At 43.1% G+C, this 26,243-nt stretch overlaps 1 protein-coding gene across 9 annotated transcripts in view; it reads left to right on the forward strand.

Annotated features, from left to right (window-relative positions):
• ARVCF (ARVCF delta catenin family member) overlaps window positions 1-26,243 on the forward strand; it is a 258,087-nt gene that overhangs the window by 174,799 nt on the left and 57,045 nt on the right. For all 9 annotated transcript variants that reach the window (XM_054172817.1, XM_054172818.1, XM_054172820.1 and 6 more), the window contains 3 exons: window positions 2,267-2,874; window positions 10,741-11,240; window positions 18,384-18,567. In XM_054172817.1, coding sequence (XP_054028792.1) covers window positions 2,267-2,874; window positions 10,741-11,240; window positions 18,384-18,567 — 1,292 coding nt within the window. The remainder of the gene's footprint in view (window positions 1-2,266; window positions 2,875-10,740; window positions 11,241-18,383; window positions 18,568-26,243) is intronic.

The raw sequence follows: 26,243 nt of genomic DNA on the forward strand, positions 1-26,243 counted from the left end.
GGGGATTTCAACCACCCTGACTTCTGCTGGAGGGACAACACAGCTAGGCACCAGCATTCCAGTATGTTCCTGGAATGCATAGATGACAATTTCATCCTCCAAATGGTAGAGGAACCAATGAGAAAAGGTGCTATGCTGGACCTTGTTCTCACCAATAGGGAAGGGCTGGTCACCAATGTGAGAGTCAGGGATAACCTTGGCTGCAGTGACCATGAAACAATAGAATTTAAGATCCTCAGGGCAACTGGGAGGATGTATCACAAGCTTGCAACCCTGAATTTTAGGCATGCAGACTTTGATCACTTCAGGGATTTTCTGGCCAAAGTATTGTGGGGCAAAGCCCTAGAGGGAAGAGGGGCCCAGGACAGCTGGTCAGTATTCAGGGATCACCTTCTCTGTGACCAGGAACAAAATATACCCACAGGGAGGAAAGCAGGAAAGAATGCTAGGAGACCTGCCTGGATGAGCAAGGAGCTCCTGGACATGCTGGCACACAAGAAGAAACTCTACAAGGAGTGGAAGCTTGAAGGAGACAGCTGGAATGGGGGGCATGTAAGGAAGATGCATGAGCAACAAGAGACCTGGTTAGAAAAGCTAAAGCTCAGTTTGAATTAAGTCTAGCCAGGGAGGTCAAGGGAAACAGTAAAAATGTCTATGGGTATATTAATGGTCAAAAGAAGACTAGGGAAGGTGTGGGCCCCCTCAGAAAGGAAACAAGTGAGCGGTGGTGAGTGACATGGAGAAGGCTGAGGTTCTCGATTACTTCTTTACCTCAGTCTTCACTGGCAAGGGCTCCAGCCACACTCCCAAAATAATGGAAGATAATGGCAGGGACTGGAAGAAAGAACTGCCTGGTAAGATCATGGAGCAGATCCTCCTGGAGGCGCTGCTGAGGCAAAAGAATAACTGTAAAAGTATGATCCTTGAGGTCCCTTCCAACCCTAACAATCCCATGATTCTGTGACTTCTGCTTGTCTTTGTATTCTCCCCAAAGGAGCTTTTGCTGGTCACTCTGGAAGACAGCACAGAAGTTAGCAGACCTCAGATACCAACCAAAATAGAAGGTCTTTTGCTGGTTTGTAAATAGTAGTGGCTTTTGTCTGGCACTGTCTTACACAGATTACCAGAACTTTCCCATGAGGCAGAACATTCTTGGAAGCCCTTGGGGCCTTTTTGTTCTTGCCCTTTAGCAAGGAACCCTGAACGCAAGTGCCCTCTGGACACTTAACAGTTTCCAGTTTTTGTCAGTTACTGGAAATAGTCTGATTCTATCTGTTGAAAAGTGATTTCTGGAAACAAGATAAAGTTGTATTTGTGTGCATATTTTCCTTCCATGTTTTACACAAGCTTGTCTATGCCGGTGTGTTCATGGGAGCTGCAAAAACTGTGGCATTAGTGTTCATTACTGCAAATTTGTTAGTCACCGAAATGATGCAATGACAACAGCTACCTGTTTGGCTTCTATGATGATGGTCAGACATAAGCAGGTCTTAAAGGAGAAAGCATTCACCCTGTCTAAAAGCCTGAAGCCCAAAATGTTTGTGTTTGAGATTTTGGTTTCCTAAATATTGCTGCCAAATGGGAGCTCCATCAAATTACACAATGGGGCAAACTTGATGCAGAGCAGGTGGGAGCCTACTATACAGGAGTCTGTATTTCTGTCAAACCAGAAAATGTGATGTGGTATTGTAATTGTGGGAGGACAGGCTGTGGCTCCTCAACATCATAAAGTCTACTCTAGGCAAGATGCTTCCTGGAAACATTTGGGGTAAAACTGAACTGGTGTGACAACTTTGCTTGCATGCACTGTCATGTGGTTTAGACCAAGGGTTATGAGACTCTGGAATAGCATGCTTAGGGAACTTGTGGATGCCTCCTCCCTGGCAGTGTTCAAGGCCATATTGGATGAGGCCTTGAGCAGCCAAGTCTACTTGAGAGGCATCCCCATGGTGGGGAGGTTGGAGCAGATGATCTCTGTGGTCCCTTTGATACTATGGTTTTGATTTGGTACTAAGGGCTCCGTAATGCACTTGACTCTGCCTCTATGACCTGTAGTTTTAGCTTTTAATAGACCTATTTTGCTGTTATTAAATCCCAAACCTAGTAGGCAAGCTCATGAGTTCACCAGTGCTTCCATTCAAAAGGTATGTTATGTAGAATGCTTTGTGGTGCTCTCTCCCCCTTTCACTCTTCTACCTCCTCATGTGTCTCACCACACTGTGCAGCAAGGAGAAAATGAAAATAATGATTTGCCATTTCTTCCCAGGTTACCAAAATGGTCAAAACAGTCACGACAAGAACGGTGCGTCAGGTGCCGCTTGGCCCCGACGGCCTGCCCTCAATGGATGGCTCGTCTCCCATGGGCAGCTACACAGATTCAATAGACAGGAGGTACATGAAGAACGGGGAGCGGTACATCACGCCGCAAGCATCATCCACCTTAACCAGATCTTACAACAACTACAGCGATCCTTACCCCGAGAGCCACGAAGGCCAGTACCGCCCTTACGTCAGCCACGATGGCTATGGAGAGCTATCTGATAACTACGGCAGCTTGTCTCGGGGTGTCAACTACCGGCCTCGCTACGCCTACATGCCAGGAAACACTTACAGGCCTGATGATGGTAGCTTCACTTTGCCAAGCAGAAGGGATAACTATGGTCCTGTTGCCCAGCCTCAGGTGGCAGTGGGTAGCAATGTTGACTTGAACCGCTCCCAGCCAGAACGCTTCCAGCCAGAGCCCTATGGACTGGAAGATGATAACCGCAGCCTTGGAGTAGATGACGAAGGGTATGAACTGGATCCCGATTACTCCACTGTGAACCGGAGGACATCTGCAGGTGTGCCAGAGAGAGGAAGACCTCACAAAGGAAGGTAAAACCCATTTGTTTTTCATCATTCTAATCTGTGGCTGCTTTGCTTATTTGAGCTGTTAATGGTCTGGTAAGTTCTGGAATTGTTTGACTGACAGATGGGTGGAACCCCCCCATTTCATTAGCTTCTAAATGACTGCAAAATGCACATGAAAAACACAAGAGTGAGGGTGCTGCTCAAGAGCCCTTTTCACTGTGTTTTGAAGCTGCATAATTTAGGTTGAATTCAGAAAGAAAGCAGTAATCTTGTGTGTGAGGATTAAATTACTTTTTCTTCTCTTCCTAAATCAAAGAGTTGTGACTACATTGTGTTGTCCTAGAGCCATCTCACACCAGCAAGGTGAAAAGAGGGATTTGTAATCTGTGAGACTTCTGGCAGGTCTCATTATGTGCACATCTGCCAAACAAATATTTTGAACAGCTGGCTGGGGTTGCAGATGAGCTGCTACCTGGTAGTGAAGGGATGCTTTGTTACATAAAAGCTGTCTTGTGAGGTGTTTGACAACCTCAGCTCCTGATCCTGCGCTAATTGCACACTCTAGGCTGCATGACCAAGTTGTGCTGAACCTCACTGTGAAGTACTTCAGCATTTTGTAAGACCAGATCATTATTTTGTTCTGTGCCTAGAGAAAGAGGAGATAAGAGCATCTGTGGTGCGGTTAATGTAACTGAAGTGACCAGTCTCTCAAATTACTCGTGATTCGGTCCCCTTTCCAAGGCATGTTCTATTTTATGCCTGTTGTTTGCTGGGCTTGCAGCTATCAGTTCTTGCATTTGAAGGAAAAAAATAAATAAGCCAATCTTGGGAATATAGAATCTTCTTATGTGGCTGAATGCCATCCTCTGAGTATGAACCTGAAAAACTTGTGTATTTTGTTTTGTGTACAAACTTTCCCATGTGCCTACATGAAGTCATACCCTCATGGTTCATGTTTAGATGGGGGTTTGGTTCTTGTTCTTACCCTTTTTAATTTAAAGTCATAAAGAGAGTCTGGAACCCACCTGCCCCTGTGTCTGCAGAAGCTCTTTAGACTGAGTATTTCTGACCAAGGGCTTCACTTCAGCAGCAGTAGTTGTTGGGATTTGGGTAGGCCTTTTGGCTCTTGAAATGTAGGCATTCTTCAAAGGTGATCCAGGGGTTGGAACACCTCTGCTATGAGGATAGGCTGAGGTAGCTGGGCTTGTTCAGCCTAGAGAAGACTGTGGGGGACCAGTACCTGAAGGGAGCCTACAGGAAGGCTTGAAAGGGACTTTCCATAAAGGGTCTAGAGGCAGGACAAGGGGGAATGGTTTGAATGGTTTGAAGCTGGAGTAGGTTTAGACTAGGTCTTAGGAAGTTCTTCAGTACGAGGGTAATGAGTCACTGGAATTATGTTACCTGGGAGGTTGTGGATGCCTCCTCTCTGGGAGAGTGTTCAAGGTCAGGCTGTATGAGGCCTTGAGCAACTGAGTCTAGTTGAGAGGCTTCCCTGCCCATGGTGGGGAGGTTGGTGTAGGTGAAACCTGGGGTCCCTTCCAACCTATTCTGTGATTCTTCTTGGAGATGTTATGTCATCTATCATTTCATTTATACATTCATGGCTCTATCTTCCTTCATGTTTCTGGAAGTTCATTTTAAAGCTAAAGGGAGTCAAGCACCTGTGAACTCACACCTGTATTGGAGAAAAAAATAAGGGGGCGGGGAATAATCTTTAAGGCATATCTCTCAGAACTCCTGTAAGTCCCTCATGACATCTTTGATCTTGCAAGCTTACTAACCAGTAGAACCACATCAGCATTTTATGGGGCTGTAGGGAATACCTGCAGCCAGTGGGTGCCAAAATACCCATGGGTCCATCAGCTTTGATTGTTGCTCCCCTGTATCTAAGCAAGTTTACAGTTCTCATTAATAACAGTCAGGCAGCAGTGCTTTTAAATTTTTATTAAAATGTTTCCAACTGTATGCCTGATGAATAATTAAATGTATTCTTAGAACATACTATTTGCATTTTTAAAGTTTGTTGGATTTTTAAGCATCCCTTTGATTTATTGTTCCTTGCAGACTGGGTAGGACCAATTCACAATTTTTGTTTTACACTTCTTTTGTTGTGAGTTTCTTTTCTATATTTAGTATGATCAAGAGGTTTTGACAAGTAATTAGCCTGACTGTGACAGCAAACATTAGCTGGTGAGAACATCAGAAGATTGCATGGGGGCCTCTTCCCAAGTAGTTACTTTTTGACATTTCAAACAAATACTTAACAGTTCAATAAACCTGCGTTTCAGATCTGCCACTGATCTGCAGGAAACTAAAGACTACAAATGGTGCTTTGTACTAGATGAAGGTAATTACTACTTGATTATTCCTCTCTAGGATTTTTAAAATCACTTGGTCTTAGTGAAAATGATTACATAAATGTGATACATGGATAGCACTTTTGATTTTTAAAGTTGTATGTCTGGAGCAGGGATAATAACACTGCTGGAAGCTTTTCTGCACATTCAGATTGGGTGTCTTCCATCACGTTGGAAATGGATTCTTCTGGTGGCTAAATCACTGTATGAATTTAAGTTGTTCTCTCATTTTCTCCCCAGTAAGTGCTGCCCTCATTTGTTAGTAGCTTACAGGTAAATTAAGGATCCTTACTGTCAGTTCTTAGTTTTGATGCTGTTCTGGGAGGACTGAATGGAGGTTTCTCATCTGAATCTGTAGTAGTGAACCTACATGATAAGGAGGCAACTCGACTGCATTTAGAGGGGAGGATGCTCAAGGGGGTTGCAAGTACAGATTGTTCTTTCTATCCATTGCCTGTTCCAACAGAGATAGATACCTGTTGTGCCTTCCTTGTGTCATCACCAGCCTCAGCAGAGGATTTGGTCCAGTTTTGAATCCTCTTGTGTGTCCTCCTGCGGGGGAGCAGAGCCTGGCAAAAGCAAGACCTCATTCTACAAAGTCTTTAGAGTTCCTCTTCAATTGGCACAAAGTTCCTTACTGAAATCCCAAGCCTTTCTGCTCTTTTATCCTAAGCAGACACCAGCTGCAAACTGTGAAATGAATGTAACACTTGTATGAGTTTTTGAGGATTAAATGTGCAAATCCTTCACCTGTTTACTCAGATCTGCTTATGTTGAAGCCACAAGGAAGATGATAAATCCACGATCTCTCTCCCAGTTTTTATCTATGCTAGAATGTGTTTTGATCAATTCTCTGAGACAGGTGATTAGTGAGACCCAAGGCATCCTAAAAACTCAGCTGCCTTGCTGCAAACAGATGGAAGGCAAGCTGCTTGCAGTCAGCTACTCTGGCATGCTACCAGATCTCTCCAGTCCTGAGAGTACAGAGCTCTTGGCCTCCTAAGCATGGGTGATTTTATCTCCTGAAACTCTCAGTAGTCTTTCTTCTGTGTCAAGTGCCTTTCCTTTCCAATGTAGCTGCTCAGCTGACATGAAGGTGAAAAATCACATTTGGCCTCCACCAGCCTGACTCTGAAAGATGATTTCTTTACTGTGTTGCTAATTTTACTCATTTGTCTTTAGAAACTGGGTGTGTTTCACTGTCAGAGATACTTGCTTTTGTCGTCTCTACTCTTTGCCTAGTCTGCTCCCTGGCACCCAAGCCCCATGTCAAAGGAGGGGAGGTGGGTGGGTTCTAAATTCTGCTGCCCTCCCCACCACCACCTCCATGACTCATCCTAAAGCACCTGAAGCTCTTCATATCCACTGGCACTTTGGAATGCAGCCTTTTCCCTGCAGCACAAACCAGCGTCTTCCCATGTCCTGTTCTGCCCAGCTCTGTGTCCTGGGGATTTCAGCAGAGGGAGGATCATCAAAGCCCACTGCTTGTCTTCAGTGCATCAGTAGCTTTGTTTCAGAACAATGGAAGAAGGAAACCTTTTTTCAAAAAAACATTGTTGGAATAAGTAGCAGCTTGGGATGTGAGCTGCTTGTTCTTTTAATGACTGATTCTTTAGGTCTTCAGATTGATATTTGATACCTACTGATTTGCAATTAGGAGTTGGCATTGTTGGCACAAGAGTTCTGTGGTGCTCTCTCATCAAGGCAGCGTTGCACTTTCAAGTCCGAACTCTGAAGTTTTATTTTGGGCATCCGCAGTGAAAACAAGGAGCTTTGTGTGGCGTGGGGGAGAGGATACAGCGTAAGGAAGATGGGCCTATCTGTGTGGTTCTCTTTGGAAGGCTTTGTGGAAGGAATGCAAACAAACTGCATCCCGAGACAATAATGATCTTTGTGTATTTGCATGGATGAGGAGAGAGAAGCCTAGCTGGGCAGGTGTAATTGAGGTGCTGTGCACTTATCTCATGGGCAGATCACGGGACTCACTGAGTTGCAAGTTACCAAGTCAAGCAGGCAACAGCTGTGCGGAGGGCAATTACTAAAATTAATCTTCTGCTACTTTTGTTTTATGCAAGCAATGAGAATTTAGCATGAGGATAAGTTTAAGAAATGAGGTTTTGGTGTCGTTTTGATGCTGGTTGTCCCAAATTTGCATATGTAAGACCAGTAATTGTGTTGGAGGAGTACTTAGAGGGGTTTTTCTATTACTTCTGCTCTGTGTGTATGAACAAAAGGAAATCTTTTCACTGTTGCTACTTTCTTCTTGGAATGATGGAAACAGCTTTGTTCTGAAGCAGAAAACACAAGGGCTGTCCAGACATTATAAATTACTGTGTAGAGCAAGGACTGAATTCTACACACACAAATAACTGCGTCGATAAAAGGATTTCCTCAGATTCAGTCTGGGCTTTGGATATTGGCCTGGTTTTATCCTTTCATTCAGTTTATGGTTTAGAACAGCAATTAAAGCAAGTTAAAGTCAGTAGAGGTGCTTTTAACATTAAAAGCATTAATTGGGCAAGACTTAAGTTCAGTCTCCACCTCCGGCTGCTCTGCTCCTCAGAGTCTAGTTTAATTAGCAGTTGCTTTAGGATAACAGCATGCTCCATTTTCTTTCTGAGTTCTAATGGTCTATACTTCCTTCAGCATGGCAGCAGAAATTGTTCAGTAACATCAGTCAGTGCTTAAAATGAGAATTTTTAAGAATCATTTTGCAGCTTGCTTTCTGGCCAGGAAAAAACAGGAAGGTGAAGAGCTGCAACTGTTTTAAAAAATAGATTATATAAGAAGTCAGTTTATTTTAACATCTGTTGAAAGTAATATTAGAGTGAATAGAGGATGAAGAAGGAAAATCTTCTGTAGACTTGAGGTTTAAAATAATGGGATTGGTTGGAATTTTGATTCAGCTCCTCGATGGGCTAGCTCAGTTCATCATCTTCTCATCCAGGTTTGTGAGTTGGGGAGAGCCTTTGGGGCAAAGCCTGTCAATTTTATGTGTTAATACTTTACTCACATATAAAATTGACATGTCTGTGACCAGTGGGGTCATTGTGCACAAGCTTCTGATTTCCCTTTGTATTTTTCTTAAGGACTTAAGTATTATCTCACCGATGCACCGCATGTGCTCTGAAGCTCCCCTACAAAGACTGCATGTTCTGGAGGGTGCAAGGTGTCCCTGTGAATAAGGGGTGAAGTATTATCAGTGCACCTCACTAGCACGTGCTGAAGCTGTAAATGCCTTTCCTTACAAATCTCTTACAGAAATAGTCTCTCTTACCAGCTAGTAGTGGGAGAAGTGATCAGAGGGGGAGATTTTCTTCTAAAGGTTAGAGAATTATAGTTGCAGCAGAGGCTGTTAAAGGAAAAACGCTTCACAAATACTGATGTTGCTGTTGCGTGGTGGTGGTGTTAGAATGTGGGCATTTGTAGTGTGACAATATGATGTGTTAGAATATCACAGTATCACCAAGGTTGGGAGAGACCTCGAGGATCATCGAGTCCAACCTGTCACCACAGACCTTGTGACTAGACCATGGCGCCAAGTGCCACGTCCAGTCCCCTCTTGAACACCTCCAGGGACGGTGACTCCACCACCTCCCTGGGCAGCACATTCCAATGACGAATGACTCGCTCAGTGAAGAACTTTCTCCTCACCTCGAGTCTAAACCTCCTGTGGCACAGCTTGAGACTGTGGCCCCTTGTTCTGGTGCTGGTTGCTAGAGAGAAGAGACCTTTCAGGTAGTTGTAGAAGGCAATGAGGTCACCCCTGAGCCTCCTCTTCTCCAGGCTAAACAATCCCAGCTCCCTCAGCCTCTCCTCATAGGGCTGTGCTCAAGGCCTCTCACCAGCCTCATTGCCCTTCTCTGGACACGTTCAAGTGTCTCGATGTCCTTCTTAAACTGAGGGGCCCAGAACTGGACACAGGACTCAAGGTGTGGCCTGACCAATGCAGAGTACAGGGCAGAATGACTTCCCTGCTCCTGCTGGCCACACTATTCCTAATGCAGGCCCTCTTGGCCACCTGGGCACACTGCTGGCTCATGTTTAGGCAGCTGTCAATCAGCACATCCAGGTCCCTCTCTGTTTGGCAGCTTTCCAGCCACTCTGACCCCAGCCTGTAGCTCTGCATGGGGTTGCCGTGGCCAAAGTGCAGCACCCAGCACTTGGACTTGTTGAATGCCATCCCGTTGGACTCTGCCCATCTGTCCAGTCGGTCGAGGTCCCTCTGCAGAGCCTTTCTACTCTCTAACTGACCAACATCTGCTCCTAACTTGGTGTCATCTGCAAACTTGCTGATGACTGACTCAATCCCCTCATCCAGATCATCAATGAAGATGTTAAAGAGGACGGGGCCCAGTACTGATCCCTGGGGGACTCCACTGGTGCCTGGCCGCCAGCCGGATGTGGCACCATTCACCACCACTCTCTGGGCTCAGCCCTTCAGCCAGTTCCTAACCCAGCACAGAGTGTTGCTGTCCCAGCCACGAGCTGACAGCTTAGCCAGCAGTTTACTGTGGGGGACGGTGTCAAAGGCCTTGCTGAAGTCCAGGTAGATCACATCCACAGGCCTCCCCACGTCCACCAGATGGGTCACCTGATCATAGAAGGAGATCAGGTTGGAGAGGCAGGACCTGCCCTTCCTAAATCCATGTTGGCTGGACCTGAGCCCTTGGCCATCCTTCAGGGGTTTCAAGTGTGTTGCTTCTAACTTTGAACAAAGACAGTAACACCTTAATAGCTATGTTAACTGGACATGACCAACCTTGCTTCAGTCACACCAAGTGAATTATGGCTCAAGGAGTTGGATGCCATTCTTTATAATTCTTTTAAATGATCTTAAGAGTGTCTAACATCCAGGTTAGTCACTGCTCAGGAAAGCTCAGGGTATTGGACTTGTTTTGAATGTCTAGCAGATTACTCTGGTGCTAAAAGTTTGAGCCAGCTCTCAAAGGTTTTTACCTGTGTTCTGAATGATTCAGTACAAGCTGCACTTCCGGACTTAGACTTTCCACCACCTTTGATATTGTTACACACACTGATGAGGTCAGCATGCTTGTGTGAGCATTAACATGGAAATAGAGTGGAACTTCGCAGACTTGTTGAAAAGTGTATTCTCTGCCCAGGCCTTGAATGCTTTTAATTAGAGATTGGGTTTGTTGCAGAAGTAGCAGCATTAATGAAGCTCAATGTTTCCTACTAAATGTAATCCAGCTCTATCATAATTGTTTTGCTAAGTGACCAAAATGAAAGCAATCTGTTTGATGACTTGCCGTGGCTGTCATCCTTTCATTGCTAGCCAAACAAACACTGTGCTGTAGTCCCATCATTGAGTACCCAGCTATGGTTAATTTTCAAGTTACTGCAAATAAATTATTTGAAAGCATAAATATGCTGTCCCTAATGATGTTTGTGATGTGGAAGGTTTGCTCATAGCTGAAATCTCTGGCTCGGGGACACACAGTGTTTAAATGTGCTGTCTTGTTTTTTATTCTTCCCCCCCCACCCATTCTCTTGGGACTGTTGCTTCTTACAGGGGCTACGATGACCCCGTCGAGACAGAGATGGTTGAAGAGAGGATACCTTACCTTCATGGTGGCTACGCAGCACCCCTGGCACAGCCAGAGAGAGGAAGCATGGCCAGCATTGACCGGCTGGGGAAGCGCTCTCCCTCTATTGACAGCATTCGTAAAGACCCCCGCTGGAGGGACCCCGACCTCCCTGAAGTCATTGCCATGCTCAGCCACCCCATTGACCCCGTCAAGTCCAATGCTGCAGCCTACTTGCAGCACTTGTGCTATGAGAATGATAAAATCAAAAAGGACGTGAGGCACCTTAAAGGGATTCCTATTTTGGTGGGCCTGCTTGATCATCCAAAGCCAGAGGTGCATCGTAAAGCCTGTGGGGCTCTCAGAAACATCTCCTATGGGAAAGACAATGAAAACAAGGTGGCTATAAAGAACTGTGATGGGATCCCTGCATTGATCAGATTATTGCGAAAAACAAATGACATGGAAGTCAGAGAGCTAATTACAGGTCAGTGTCTGTAGTTTCTTTAATTAATTATTCTTTAGACTCCTATGATCCTGCTCTGGCAGAGAGGTTGGACTTGACGTCCCTTCCAACCCCTAACATCCTGTGATCCTTTCAGCCTCAGGAATGAAGAATTCCTGGAGATTAGAGTATTGAAGGAGAATTGAGATCACTGGCTGCAGCTGTTTCTGGCTGCACCAGGTTTGTGGAGTGAGAAAACCAAAGGCAAACGTGCCTATCAGGGGGAAATGGAGATCATCTGTGTATGTAGCGCACTCAGGTTTCAGTGGCTGCTGAGAGATGGATGATGCTTCTTGGATGTAGTGTGTAACTGCCTGTGTTTGAGGTACTGAAGATTAAATGAGTTTTAGCAACTTCATTGACAGGTAATTTGTTGTGCATTTGCCCTCAGCATGTTGTAATCATGAGGTAAAATATGCTAATCTATAGCTTGTCTTGTTAATCTCTTAGAGAACAATCCTGCTGCCACATCCACACCACTTCACATTGGTAGAACAGTCAGTCTCCTCAGGAACGCTTTCAGCCCCCAGTTTCAGGTTTCTGGGGCTGTATATAAAGTTGCAGTGCTTCCAGGCTGATTTTAAGGAGTATGGAGTTTGCTGTTGAGATGCTGTAGGTATGGGGTTCGCTTGTTGCAATAATCAGAAGAAGGACAATTACATTTTAAAGTTACAGAGTTAGCACACACTTTGCAGGGGTTTTTCAATCACTTAGAACTGGTTTTTATTTGAGTATAGTCTTGGATATCTTCCAAAAAGAACAATAAAGTATATGCCAACTTTCAGAGTTCAGCCATTAAGTGAAGAGGGTGGAAAAGGATGTCAGCTCTTAAACTAAGGAGACATAGATTGTTCTTCAGTCTCCTACAACTCGTGAGGAGTGAAATGGATTTCCCTTTCTCTTCTCAGAATCAGCTGGAGATGTTTGGAGGGAGACCAGGTCATTTGCAATGAATTTCAGTGCCAGAACAGATTTTTGCAGGAGGTTTTGTGAGTGTGGAAATGGGTCCAGGACTAACCATTTAGCTGCCTTATCAGTGCTGGACTCTCCAGCAAGACCCTCTTGCAAACATGGATTAAGCCATTAAAAGTAAACATCGTAATTCTGTAATCCTCTCCAAAAAAAATTACAGCAGCTCTCCAAGTTTTTACTGGTAATCATAATTTTCTGAGATGACCAGTGGCCTTGGGTATTCCAACTGTTCTTCTCCAGGCATTATAGGATGTTCAGCAAACTCAGTCTAAATATACAATGTAGAAACTAGCAGGATATTTTCCAGTGAGCTGTCTGTTTTGTCAGAGAATCTCTAAGGAGTATGTGTTGGCTTTGCTTTGTCTCTTCATGGAAGCTCTGTAGGTAGTATTTATATTCCATTTGTTCCACTCATTTAGTGTGATGGGTGGTTTACACTTATTTCTTTATTTTTAAATAGTATCTATTTATCTACAGTTCTGGTTTACTCAAAACTCATCTCTGGAGTGCTGAAAAGGAATGAAGTTGTTTATTTAGATGCAGGATCAGAGAAGCCAGTCTATAATTTACTCTGAAGGAATGTCATTATAATGCTAAGTTGTAATCAGTCACTTTGGAGATAGCAAAACCAAACTGGATGTTTTCACTTCTCACTCTAAATGGTGATTTCTTTGATTTCCCATTGATAATTATTTTTACAGTTCCAGTGCATTTTATTTGACAGTAGCTGCTGCTAATTAAATGTAGTCTTTTTATTGCACTTTAGGTGTTGCTCTTTAAAGGTCTTTATTTCCCCTTACTGAGAAACACCAGGAATACTGAGGGCATTAACCTAAACAGATGTCCAGTAACAGGTGATGTGCATTTAATCTCCACCTAACCAGGAATAAGTTCATTCCACTTCTAAAATGATACCACTAGATCCGGTGTGAGACATTCAAGCATCAGCATAGAAGAGAAGAGTATTTCAGCAATGCCTCTGTGACTGATGCTGGTGGGCTTGCAGTCAGTGTTCAAAGCCTCAGCTGATAATGTGGAATTGTCCATTAGAAAAAAGAGCTTCAAAAGTCATCAGAGAAACAAGAGCCAGCTTGAAGTGCAAAGGGAGCATTCAGCCAGGGCAGCTACAAAAGGACTTTTTTTTTTGCAGCCTCAAAAATTTAGATCACATTTCTGATGGTTCTTGGCTTCCTATCTGGGTACTTTTCCCAAGTGATAAACCAAAGTCTGCCTTTGCCATGAAAGTTTCTTAGTCTCTCTGGGGACTTCTGCAACAATGCAAGAAAAGAAAAAGGGAGGGAGGAAGAAATAAAAGGAGAGGAGGAAGGAAAAAGGAAGAAAAGATAATGAGATACAGAGTTTGCTTTTTTATTTCACACGGTATCGGCTGCTTTTTGAAAATTGACTAGTAATCATCATCTGGTCATCCCAGGTGTGGACCAATGACAAAATAACTCAACCTTCCCAAGAGACTGAAGTAATTTGTAGAAATTCAAATTCAAGAGCACTTCTGAAGCTTTTTTCCTCTGGGTGTGGGACATTGCTTGCAGGATAGAATTAGAATAGAATAGAATAGACCAGGTTGGAAGAGACCTTCAAGATCATCACGTCCAACCCACCTAATCAACTAAACCATGGCACCAAGCACCCTATCAAATCTCCTCCTGAACACCTCCAATGATGGTGACTCCACCACCTCCCCAGGCAGCCCATTCCAATGGGCAATCACTCTCTCTGTATAGAACTTCTTCCTAACATCCAGCCTAAACCTCCCCTGGCGCAGCCTGAGACTGTGTCCTCTTGTTCTGGTACTGGCTGCCTGGGAGAAGAGACCAACCTCCACCTGTCTACAACCTCCCTTAAGGTAGTTGTAGAGAGCAATAAGGTCACCCCTGAGTCTCCTCCTCTCCACACTAAGCAACCCCAGCTCCCTCAGCCTCTCCTCATAGGAGGTACATGAAAGGATACCTATAAGACCTGTCATTTGCAGCTGGAGGGGGAAGCTTTCTGGCAAAAGAGAGGATCATTCTCATCTAATTTGAGAGTCAGCCCTTGGTTTTAACACAGCCTCATGGCTTCTGATTGACTTGATCTGAGGCAGCAGCCACAGCTGTCCGGAACTGTATGAATCAGGCCACAGTCAGCTGGGTCTGGTCTGTGGGTTAATGGGGTGGGAAAAGAGCCACACCAATGTTTTAAAAATACATCAGGGAGAGATGCAGTGGCCAGGGAGTGTGATGGAGGAATGAGGTGTGTGATGCTCCATGCTGGATGAGCAAGACTTGATGTATCAGAAGTGTGTTCACTTGGCTGCTTCCCAGAATACATGTTTTGGAGAAGGAAAAAGTATTGATAAGCACTTTTGGAAGTGGGCTGAGTGTACTGATACAACAATGCTGCCAGACAAAGCAAGGCTGTTGCTTTTTTACTTGCAGGTAGCACTAATTTTAGCAGAATTTGAAAATCACCTCTGGGTTAATGCCACCTCTGTTTTACCAATCTGCAAATGGCACTAAAGCATGCTGTCTTTCAAGGTAAGGCATGTGAGGCATGGAAAAGTAGCTTCAAAACTCAAGGTACATTCATAAAATGCCACAGATCTCATTTTTCTTGCTTTTTGAAGTGTGGGATTACAAAATGTTTCCCATCTACTGCACTGAAAAAACCCACCCCAGCTATTTAACCATTAGGTGCCATAAGCAAATCATGAGCAGAGCTGTGATGAGAAATATTCCTTGCATCCCTTTCTGGCCTTGGAACTGTACTACTGAACTTTCAGTGGATCATTTTCTTGAGCAATGGAGATAAATGAGGATTAAGCTGATAAGGAATTAAATCTGTTCTGATTGGGAAAGCTGCAAATGTTTTATCTTGAGTCACAAGGGGAGTGGGGTTGTTTTTTTGAAGGAAATGTTCCCATCAGATATGCAGGACAAAAATTCTATCTCATTCTTTGAAAAGCAATCAGAAGTTGGTAGCTTTAATGAATAATTTTGTTCTTTGTGAGAAGATTGAAAGTAATTTTGTTGTTTAATGACATTGCAGTGATTTTAAGTGGTGCAGAACGTGATTTTCCTGATGCTCTGTGTTGCCAAACTGCTTTTAATTGAAAAATTATTGACCTTCAAAATGCTCTGCAGAGGAAATATTTTGATCTAATACTATAATAGAAACTCACAGATTGATCAGCTTGCTCAGAATTCACACCTTCTGGGCATTTATCTATGCTAAGATGCTGTCAGCTGATCAGACACTAACTTCTCTTTGAAGCACCCTGCTGTTCTAAAATTTCTGATTACAGATGAGCATTCTTCTTGCATTTTCTATTAGAAGGCTTTTCAGAAAGTCTCCCTTCATGGTGGTCATAGAATACTATGACACAGCCACCTTCCAGTACCTGAAGGGGGAGCCTACAAGAAGACTGGAGAGGGACTGTTTACAAAGGCCTGTAGTGATAGTATGAGGGACAATGTTTTGAAATTAGAGTAGATATAGATCAGATGTTAGGAAAAAGTTCTTTAGCACCAGGACTGGATGCAGTATTCAAGGTAGGGTCTCACCAAAGCAGATCATCATTGTGATCATCTTCTGAAAAGCAGTAGGTCATCTTCTTTCTCTAGTCCTAAAACTCATCCTATCTGTGGTCCAAAAGGCCAATATTTGTAGTGAAAGTGCATGGAAAATACAGATAACTCATTTCCCATGGAGGTGGTGGTTATATTTTACACACTGGTGTTGAATTTACTGAAATCTAGACACAGGTCTTTAAGTCTTAAAACAACGATTTGCGCACTGGAGAACTTTAGTACAATCCTGTCATAACAGAGTTCTCAGAATATTTTTGCTAGGTATTTTTAGCTTTTTAATTATATGTCTGCCTGATTCTTCTTAAGGAGTAAAATTTGCCTTTGTAGTTTTACTGTCCAGATACAGACATTATGCCACTCCTCCAGGAAAAAATGGTTATTAGTATCAGTTGTTTGTGTTTGTTTCTTGCATAATGTGTATTTTTTGCAGCCAGTTTGTTAGGAAAACTAAAGGCTTTCTTCCACAACAAAATGGGAGCAATTAGCACTTTCTGCTCAGTTTTGAGATTATTTCCACCCCCCCCCCAGTATCCATTCTTTTGTGTTTTGCTGTGAGAAAGGGTGATTTATTGTAAAAGATACAAAGTTAAAATTAATTCATATTTCACCTATACAGTCTTGTTTGAAAGCTAAAAAAAAAAGTGGATTACAAAAATACCATCCAGTGTGTTGTCTGTGAATAGGAAGGACACTAGGCCAAAAAACCCACAATATTTTTGTATGGGTTTAGGAAAAGACTGATGGAAACATTGATGTTCGTTCTGTTGTCTGCCTCAGAGTTTCTTTATTAGTTAATATGGTCTCCAAAGTCTGAACAGATGCCTGGATTTTGTAAAGATCACTTTGAATAGGTGACACCCCAGCATTTGACTTCTGAGGCCCTGCTAATCATCAGCCTTGGAGGTGGTTGTGTAAGTGGCAGTCACTACTCAAATGGAGATAAAATTCCCGTCCCTGGTACCCGTCATGACCCTATATGGATAATACTCTGATATTAAAATAGGACTTTTGGCATTTCACACTTGGAACTTCTAGCAGTGAGAGCCTGAGTGTGAAGGAGAGTTCCCACGAGATAGCAGCCTTGGCTCACATGAGGTAGGGGTGGTGGCTCTGGCTGCCCTCCGCACACTGCAGGCCTCCCTCTCTATTGCATGCAGCCTTTGCCTTGATGGAACCCAGAGAGTCTGTGTCTTAGGCCATGCAAAAGTAACAGATCCAAAATCTTTCTCCAGTGATTTTTAAGTGTTTCAACTTCATATGTTTTAATGCCCCTCGACAGGACAAGGGGCAGTGGTTTGAAACTGGGGCAGGGTAGATACAGATTGGACATCAGGAGGAAGTTCTTCACAGTGAGAGTGGTGAAATACTGACCCTGTTCTTGGAGACATTCAAGATCAGACTCATGGCCTTGGTCAGCCTGATCTAGTTGGAGGTGCCCCTCCTCACTGTAGTGGGTTTGGGCAAGATGACCTTTGAGTATCTCTTCCATTCTAATACAATCTGTGAATCTTGGAGTGATTGAAAGGGACTGAAATGTAGAAGATGCACCTGTCCTGTTGTTCTGTGTTTTGATTTACACATATATGGTAAGGGATGAGTATCTGTAATTTGCACAAACTCAGAGTTGTAGTAATACAGAGAATTTCTCAGGTTTATATTATGTCCACTTAGGAAAGATTTCCTATATGCTCTGGGGAATCCAGCTTTTCCAATTGGTCTCTGAATTTTTGCTTCCTTCGCATTTTAACTTGGAGATCAAAAGTGATTATCTGGCTCCCTCCAAGTGTTGTTACTGATAGTTGTCAAATGCCACCAGGCTGGGCCTATGCAGAAATTATCTCTGAAGTGAATGTCCTGGTTTAGTCCTAACCTGATGAGCAGTAACTGTCAGGACACTGGTAGGGCTCTGTGGGAATTGTTATCACTTATGCAAGACTGGGTATTTTTACTGTTGAGCAAAAGTAAGTAGGACTCTTTAGTTGTTCTGATGTTTGAATTCTGTCTGCTTTGGCTCATAAATATGAGAAGACAGGGAAGTTTTGGGTTCCTTGTGGCACCAGGTGATTTGAATACAGATAATTTCTGTGACAGGAAAATGTGAAGGTAAGTAATAGAGAGGAGTCTTGAATGAAATACTGTCTTGTCCAGAGGATCAGCATAAAATCAATGGTCCTCCATAAATTCACCGCTGGTATTAAGACTTGCTCAATATACTTGTCTACTGCGCTGGATGAATTTTTACTTTATGAGGTATAGCTAGACTTAAAATTTGAATATAGCAGAAAAAGTCTATTGATCTCCACCAGCACATCACCTGGCAGCTTCAGAAATATCCATGTCATGATGGAAGTCCTTCCATGCTTTTAGAAGTGCTTCCTTTGCAGTGACAGTGGAACTTTCCTGAAGCAATGTGCTAGTCCAGCATTTCCTCAAGTGGTTTTGCCTTTTCATTCAGTTTTGTGATTTAACCTTCCAGTGATTCTCTTCAAATCAAGGAATTCTATTTAATCTAAAGATTTTAAATAGTGGTTATTCTCTTGTTTAACAATCACTCTTTGTCTTGCAGGCACCCTGTGGAACTTATCCTCCTATGAGCCCTTGAAGATGGTCATCATCAACCATGGACTGCAGACCCTTACCAATGAGGTGATTATACCCCATTCAGGTTGGGAGAGTGAGCCCAATGAGGACTCTAAGCCTCGTGATGCTGAGTGGACAACTGTCTTCAAGAACACTTCTGGTTGCTTGCGGTAAGGCAGAGCTGTGGAGTGTTTATCTGTTCACCACCTCCTCCATTTAGGATTTTGGTTGGAAATAAAGTGTCATTTCTCTTTCAGCAGCCACAATAGCAGGAGGTACTGGCCTGCCATGAATTCTCTTGTAGGACTTGTCAGTTTAGGTCTGTCCAGTGGGGGTTCAGTGCAAAGAGATGGGGGAAGTGGCTCTGTATAGGGTGGTGGATAATATGATGGAGAGTGATGCAGGTAAGGTTAACTGCCAGACTAAGGACAGAAAAAGCCCCAAGTACTGAGAATCATGCTTGTATTTGTCTGCTATACTGTGATCACTGGGCTGATTCTACAAACACTGCTTCCCTTGATGATGCTGGCTTTATTTGAAATGTGTGTTTTCAAATTACTCCCTTCTTGGGGCTGGGCCTTGTTCTATCAAAAGGCAGCTTCTTGCAGATTGTGGGGAACTGGTGTCATGGAATTACACTGAGCCTGAAATGTGGATCCAGTTTGAGGCACACTTTAGTGAGCACACTTGTAGTTTAAGCTAATGGTTTCTTGAGCTTGTGGTCTCTAAATTGCAGTAGCTATTCCCCTGAGTAAGTAGACAAATGAAGAACGTAGTGAAAAGTGTTCTGAAAGGGCCCATTACTGAAATTATTTGCTGCCCCAATGGAACCTGAGGTCCTTTAAGGAGGCTCCAGACATCATAGGTTTTTACTTACTGTTGTCTGCTATTCTAATAATGTTCTGCAAGTGTAAATTAGGGAGGGGAGGAGGGAAATAAAAGAATTATCTGAGTAAGTATGAGATTCTCTAGTAAGTGTAGACAATAAATTGATCATTAGTAGACTAACCTAATCTCTATTAGTATATGTGGATCCACCTGAACTTCTGCATTCCATGGTAGCTTTGAGTGGGGGGGGTGGTTGTTGTCTGGTAGGGTTTTTCATTTTAAAGTGAGATACTGGTTCAGAAGCTTGTGCCACTTTGGACATTGTATTTTTAAAGCTAATGGAGGGTTGTGAAGTAAAGTAGTACTGAGATACGTTAGGGAATTAGAATTTGAGGTAATTAAAAGTGCATCAGGACAGCAGCCAGTGAATGGTGACTGCTTTTGTTCTTGGAGAGGGGAAATGCATTTCACTCCTTTCATCTGCGGTTGGCTGTCATAGTCATGGAGGACTATCTGCTTCCTTGTGGAAAATTTGAAGCTTCAGCTTCAGATGTGGGGCAAGGTGATTCCATGCTTGAAAGCAGTTGCTAAAGGTAAACAGTGAGAGGTATAGCAGGGAAAGGTAATCTGAAAAAGGTCATTGGTCCATGTCTTTTTATTTTGCCCTGGAGAGAGCATCCTCTTGCATAGGAATGATGGAGGATTGTCTTGGTGTCTTCTTACAGTGAGTTAAAGTGAGTCCAGGCCAACAGGCAAAGATGCAGGAGTCGGTGAGATATGAACTTAGAACTGATTTACTTCTTGTTACAGCATTGCTGATACTACATACCTTTTGTATGTAATATCAAGATAAAAAAGGACTTGCCAAAAGTAATTTTGTTACCACTGTTGGAAATCATTGTGCATTGTTTGTTGAAGTCCTTTGCACCAGGAAGATAAGATAGTTAACACCAGCAGAGAACAAATTGCTGCAGCCATCTGTCTTGACAGACATCAGTGTTTTAAAAACCCATTTTCCTACTCTTCTCTTGTTGACAGGGTAGCTGGTCCTAGAAATTCAATTTTCCATGAATGGAGCTTATTGCAGACTACACACTGCTTACCAATTTGATAGTTAATTGGGAGGTTGGTCCTCCTGATGGTGTGCCAGTCTTCTTTGTCCCCTTCAGAAGTGAGCCTCAGGTGTGTGCTGTGTTGTCTTCCAGAGCATCTGAGAGAATCTTTGAAACTCTGAACTTTCAGCTGTCCTTGCAGTTTAGATACCTAAGCAGGAGACATGCACAGTGCATGCAGGATGTAATTCATTTTGCTATCATACTTTCACTTAATGAAGTTTATCAACAGATGTGGATGAGTTTGTTTCAAATTCAGTGATTCACAGCATGAACAGCCAGTTAATTATTTTGCCTTTTCCCTCCTCCCTGCCCCCCTGCCCCGCTTTCTCATCTTTACTTTGTTCTTAATCTAGGTCTCTTCTTTGATAATGTGGAGCCTTAGAAACATTTACTTTGAAATAATTGAAAACAAGTAATTAAAAAACAAAACAAAACCACAAACAAAGAAAAATAATACACAAAATCACCCCAACATCCAAACCAACCAACCACAAAAACCCCAACCACCCAACACTTACTTGCTTCTACCTCCTCTTTAAGTCCTGATCCATCTCATATTCCTTTCCAGTCCCATCCTGTCAATGGTACCTTTTTTTTCCCCTGTGTTATTTATAAGTTTCCCTTTAGGATTTCAGGTGCTGGTGTATGTCCAGGTCTGAGTAGGGCAGGGTGAATTGTATCCTACGTAATCAAGGTAGCCTGCCTGTGCCCATGGGTGGATTAATGTCTGGTATTAGCAGATAGTGCAGTGCTGCAGGTGTATGTGGGATGGAAGGATGCTTTATCAGAGGGGTCAGTGTCTTAGCAGACATCTGTACCTGCACCAGAGTTACTTCTGCTGGGAATTAACTTTTCAAGGTAAGAACTGATTCATGCACTCACCTTGCCCCTTCCTGAGGTAGCTGAGGTACTTAGCTGACTTTGTATAGCCCTGCTTCCTACCCACCTTTGGAAATAACAAAAATCCATCTGTGATGCTTGATCTGGAATTCAATTTGTATGGCCAAAGGACTGCTGCTTAGGAATGGATGTACCTGAGATACTGTTTGAGAAAGTCCTGTGCATGATACTGAGTAACACTGGATCTGGAAATCAGAGAAACTGTGCAGAGTTTATCCTCGAGAAAACCATTCAAACACTCCCTCTTATACCATGAGTTGAATAACTCTGGGGTTGCATTTGATACTTAATTACATTCATATCAAACTACCACAGCTAGCTGACAATCTACACATAGCCACTAAGAATCAAAACCAGGCCCCGGGCAGCCTGGTCTAGTTGAGGATGTCTCTGCTGACTGTGGGGAGGTCAGACTAGACCTTTGGAGGTCCCTTTTAGCCCAGACAGTTCTATGGTTCTAAAACAAGAAAAGGCAACTGGTTAAGGTTTGAGACTGGCTTTGCAGACCAGTGTTTACCTTAAGGACTCCTCCCATGACTGTGGCTGCTATAAGGATCTTTTGAATCCTGGTATCACCTGGAACATGAAAAATGGGCTCTGTGTGCCATCCTGCTCTGTACTTGGCTTGTCAAAATCTCTCTTTGAACAAATGCTTTTTGGAATCCTGTATTCCCTTTAGCAAAATAAAGATTTAACAGCACAGGCAATTTGCAAACTATGATCTGATAATGAAATTCATGAGGTGCATTTTCTGTAATCTTTAGCAAGAAACACTGAAGTGTTCAGGAATAGTGCAGGTGGTGATAATTTTGTCTCCATTCTTATCCTGACATCAGGAAAAAGGTGTTTTCTCTTACACTGCTGTGTTCCATTTCTAGAGGCAGAGCCAATATGATGGCTCTGCTGTATCTGTAACAAATTTACTACTTAAAATGGATAGATGCTGCCTTGGGTGTAATTTTATGAAATAAAGATATTCTTATATTAAGGTGAACCTGTTGAGAGAAATAAATATAATGGAAATCTGAAAAGGAACAGTAAAAAGACAAAGCAAAGACTGATTTATTGAATTTAAGTGGGGGGTTTGAGTATGAAAAAGTAGGACTGGAGAAGAAGTAAGAAAGAGATTTGCTAGGAGAATCATTAACCATGTGCAGATGTTCCTTTATTTCATTTGGAGTACAAGTTTCATGTCTTTGCATTGCATTTTACTCTTTTAGGTATGTGGAGAATGTCTCTTCTAGTAACTGTCTTTTTATTTCTCTAAACCCCTCAATCCCTGCTGGGATTTGCATTCCAGAAGCATTCATTTTCAAATTGCACTCTCTTCCAGTTTAAATAATGTCATCATTTGGTGCTTCTTAGCAAGGCCATTTCATGATCCTTCCCTGCAGCTTTGACCCAGACATATGAAGGTGCTTTCTGAGAAGAGTAAAAGCTGAATGCCTTGCAGGACTGATGGAGCTAAGGCTGCCTCACTTGCACCCTGGCAGGGCCAGGGGCTTCATTTCTCCCCAGGTTTCTTCTCCAGTGTTTCTCTGTTTTAGAGGGGAAGGGCCTTGTCTGTGAGTCAGCTGCAGTCACTTCGTATTTTGTTTGTGTAGGTATCCACCATCATTTCTGCTTCTCTGGAAGCAGCAAGAATTTTAATGATTTAAAACCAAAATTCATTCGGGGCTTAATTGCTGCTTTCTGCCTAATTACTTTTAGTTCTCCCTTGGATTTTTTCACTTCTAAGAGGACAGAGTAGAACTTAGTTCCTAAATTGCCAACTTTCTAGCCTGATTCCTGTGCTAAACTGACCTGCTGTCAACAAATGTTAAATGAATTAATTTGCATAGCAAACAGATGCAAAGTGCTCCTTTTTCCAGGGTACCATCTGTAGCTGCAGCATTTCTTGTCAGTTCTCCAAGTACACAGCAATTCACATTCGCAAATAGCCCCAGGGTTCAGAGACCTGGCCATGGGTGTACGAACACAAACAAACTGCACCCACTTGACTTCCACTAAAAACATGCATTCTTCAGATCAGAGCTGCACATAACAGCTTGTCCAACATCAGCTCCTGAGAAGAGAAGGGACAGCCTGGTGGTTAAAGCTGCAACAAGGGACTTGAGAAGTAGGGATTTAATTGCTGTTCTGCTGCTATTCTGGCAATTAGAGACAAGATTAATGATACAAACCCTTTTGCGGTCTAATTTTTTAATAGCCCTATTTCCTCCTGGTTTGGTGAGATTCAAGCTCCTAAGTGCCTGAGTGGATCTGAATTTCAGTCACTGATCGTCACTCTCCTGTCTTTAGTGTGGGATTTGCACCTCTGTCCTTACTTTCCCCTGAAGTTGGTAAATACTGGTAGTTCAAGGAGGTTGAAGTGGTTGATCCTAGAGACAACAACCCAAGCTAAGCACCTCCTCTAGGTATGAATGAAGAGTTTGGTCTCATGGAATCAAAACCTAAGGGTTATGATAAGTGTGAGATACGATGATTGAAGATGAGATAAGAACTCTGTAGTTTCAGAGCTGAAAACATACTCCACCAGGATAAGAAATGATGGATAAGTGTCTGAAGGCTCCTGGTATGTACTTCAAAGGAAAGAGGACTGCAGGCACTTGATGGTAAATCATTAACACTTGGGGTGTACCAAATAAAAGTTTCATATGAGAATGTTTTCAGCCTTCTTTTGAGGAGGACAGAGAGCGTTAGGATCCATGCATGTACACCTCGTGCTGCAGGTGTAACTGGCAGTGCTTCAGTCATACCTAACGCTGCATAAGGGAAATGTCTTTATACATTATGAATGTGTGTGTGCATGCAAACACCTACAGCACACCTGGTTTGGAGCTGGAGTGTGTGCAGCTGAGGCACAGGGAGGTAAAGATGATCACAAAATCTGTGGTGTTTTGGCAGAAGAGTTCTCTGTCTTTGCACCTCAGAAATTACTCTGAATGACAGAATGATACTGGTGTGTCCTTTTTTTCTGTACATCTCTGCGTGCTGAGTTTGAGGATGGGGAAAAGGGCTGTCAAAGGCAGGTGGTTGTGCCCTCCTTTCTTATTAATGATTAATGTGTGGCTTTTCTCTGAAGACAAGTGCTTGGGAATTAGAGCGTTCAAAGTGAATTACCTTCAAGCTCTATCCATCTTTAAATCCTGTAGGCATGATAATGGTATGTGGTGACAGTCAAATAATATTTGTCCTGCCTGCACTCTCATATACTTGAGGCTGCCTTCATCTCCAAGTGACTGAAGAAAGCAAGCACTTAAGTGGGAATCTTTGACCTGGAAGCACTGTCTAGTGAAGAGCGGAGTGCAGGAGGTGAAGCTCAGGTGATACTGCTACAGGGCTGCCAGCCAAGCTACCTTTGGTGTTCAAGGGAACTTTGCTTATTGAAGCATGGCAGGATAGAGAAGAGACCTTAATGTGAGTTTTCAGGTGCCAGCTTTTTATTTTGTCCTTTTTTGAGGCAGCAAATTAGTAATTGAGCTTCATCAGCCTGGCATTAGTATGGAGCCCTCAATGCAGCAGCTGCATTTCTTCCCTACTGCAAACAGGATTCTTTGACTAAGTCAGTCCTGTATTTGACTTCTCCTCTTAGCTGTTCTCCCTTATCACAGTTCAAGAGGTTCTTTTGTAGGGCAGTTGTTTAACCAGAAGGCTGGAGAGAACTTCTAGCAAAGCTTAGTGCTTTCCTGTCTCACCAGAGGAGGTGGGGGAAGATGCTGTCTCTGTCCATCCACACACCATGCTTGGAGGCTGGTGCACTGCACTCGGGTTGTTTTCATACTGGGTGCAGCTTTTGGGAGTCTACTGCTCCAGAAACTGGAACTATTGATACTGTCAGTACTTTCTTTGTGCAACAGGTACTTCTGAGCTGGCCTTTCAGGGAAATAGCTTTAGAAAAAGATAAAAACCAAACAAATTTGCTGGTAAACCTTCACTTTGGAGGCAGCAAGCAGGATGGAAAAGGGAGAAGCTTATCTGCCCCAACCCAGACTGGAAAAAAACCAACTCAAATTAAAAACCCACACAATAGAAAGGAGTGAGCAAAGGCAGTTTCTTAATTAGCTTACTGATACTGTGCAGGATCACAGCATATGGCTGTCCTGGGGCTTATATGATGAGCAGAGCGTTTAATTCGTGCTAGTAAGGAGCTGTTAGGGTTTCTCCTGACAGTTCCTGATGTTTAGCTTGTAACATAAATAAATTATGCATAGATTTTAGCAGCAGAGACATAACCTACTTACATGCAACCTTAATGCTTTACAATCAAATCTGGAGTATAAATTTAAAGTTGTGCACTTGCTTATTGCCTTCTGTCATTACTTAGGAATGAATCTAGGTCCCTTTTCCCTTGGCTGTCAGGGAGGGAGTCTACAAGAATGTGTCATTGTGGTGGGATGAAGAGCAAGACTGAAAGCAAGCTCACTGCAGTCACTGTAATGAGCATAATTTGCTTGGAAGGCAGGTAGACCATGAACCTTTGTTAGATAAATACCACCTCCTTTTTGTGATTTCATGATTCTTTTTGCATTGCAACAAGAATGTGTGACAAAGGAAGCAGAAGCCTTTCCTCCAAGCAGAGACTGGAATCATTTGGAAGCTAAGTAGTTGCTGGGCATCATGGTTGTGTAGTGTTTCTGCATCATTTTGCACTACAGGAGAGCAAGCTCAGGCCCTGGAAGTAGCCAGTCAGCATTTTACTGAAAAGGTATTGCACAATATTTTGGATGTAGAAAGCCACAAATAGCAAAGGATGTACTTGAAATCTGTACCTTGTTTGTTAAGCTCTACTGCTGACTCTTGAGCCCCTGCTTACTGCAGGTAGCTCTTATAGGCAGTGCCAATGTGAACATGAGACGTGTAACTCTCCTTTGTGAGTCTCTTGCTCCGTGCCAGTGTTACTGGAGCACAGACTAAGCTTGTGAAGCCTTTTTCCAGGGGTAGTCACCCTGGTATGTCCTCTTTTGAGCATCTGACCAAGTAAACAAAACCAATCTTTATTC

Source organism: Dryobates pubescens, chromosome 25 (assembly GCF_014839835.1).
Source record: "Dryobates pubescens isolate bDryPub1 chromosome 25, bDryPub1.pri, whole genome shotgun sequence".
Classification (NCBI taxonomy): domain Eukaryota; kingdom Metazoa; phylum Chordata; class Aves; order Piciformes; family Picidae; genus Dryobates; species Dryobates pubescens.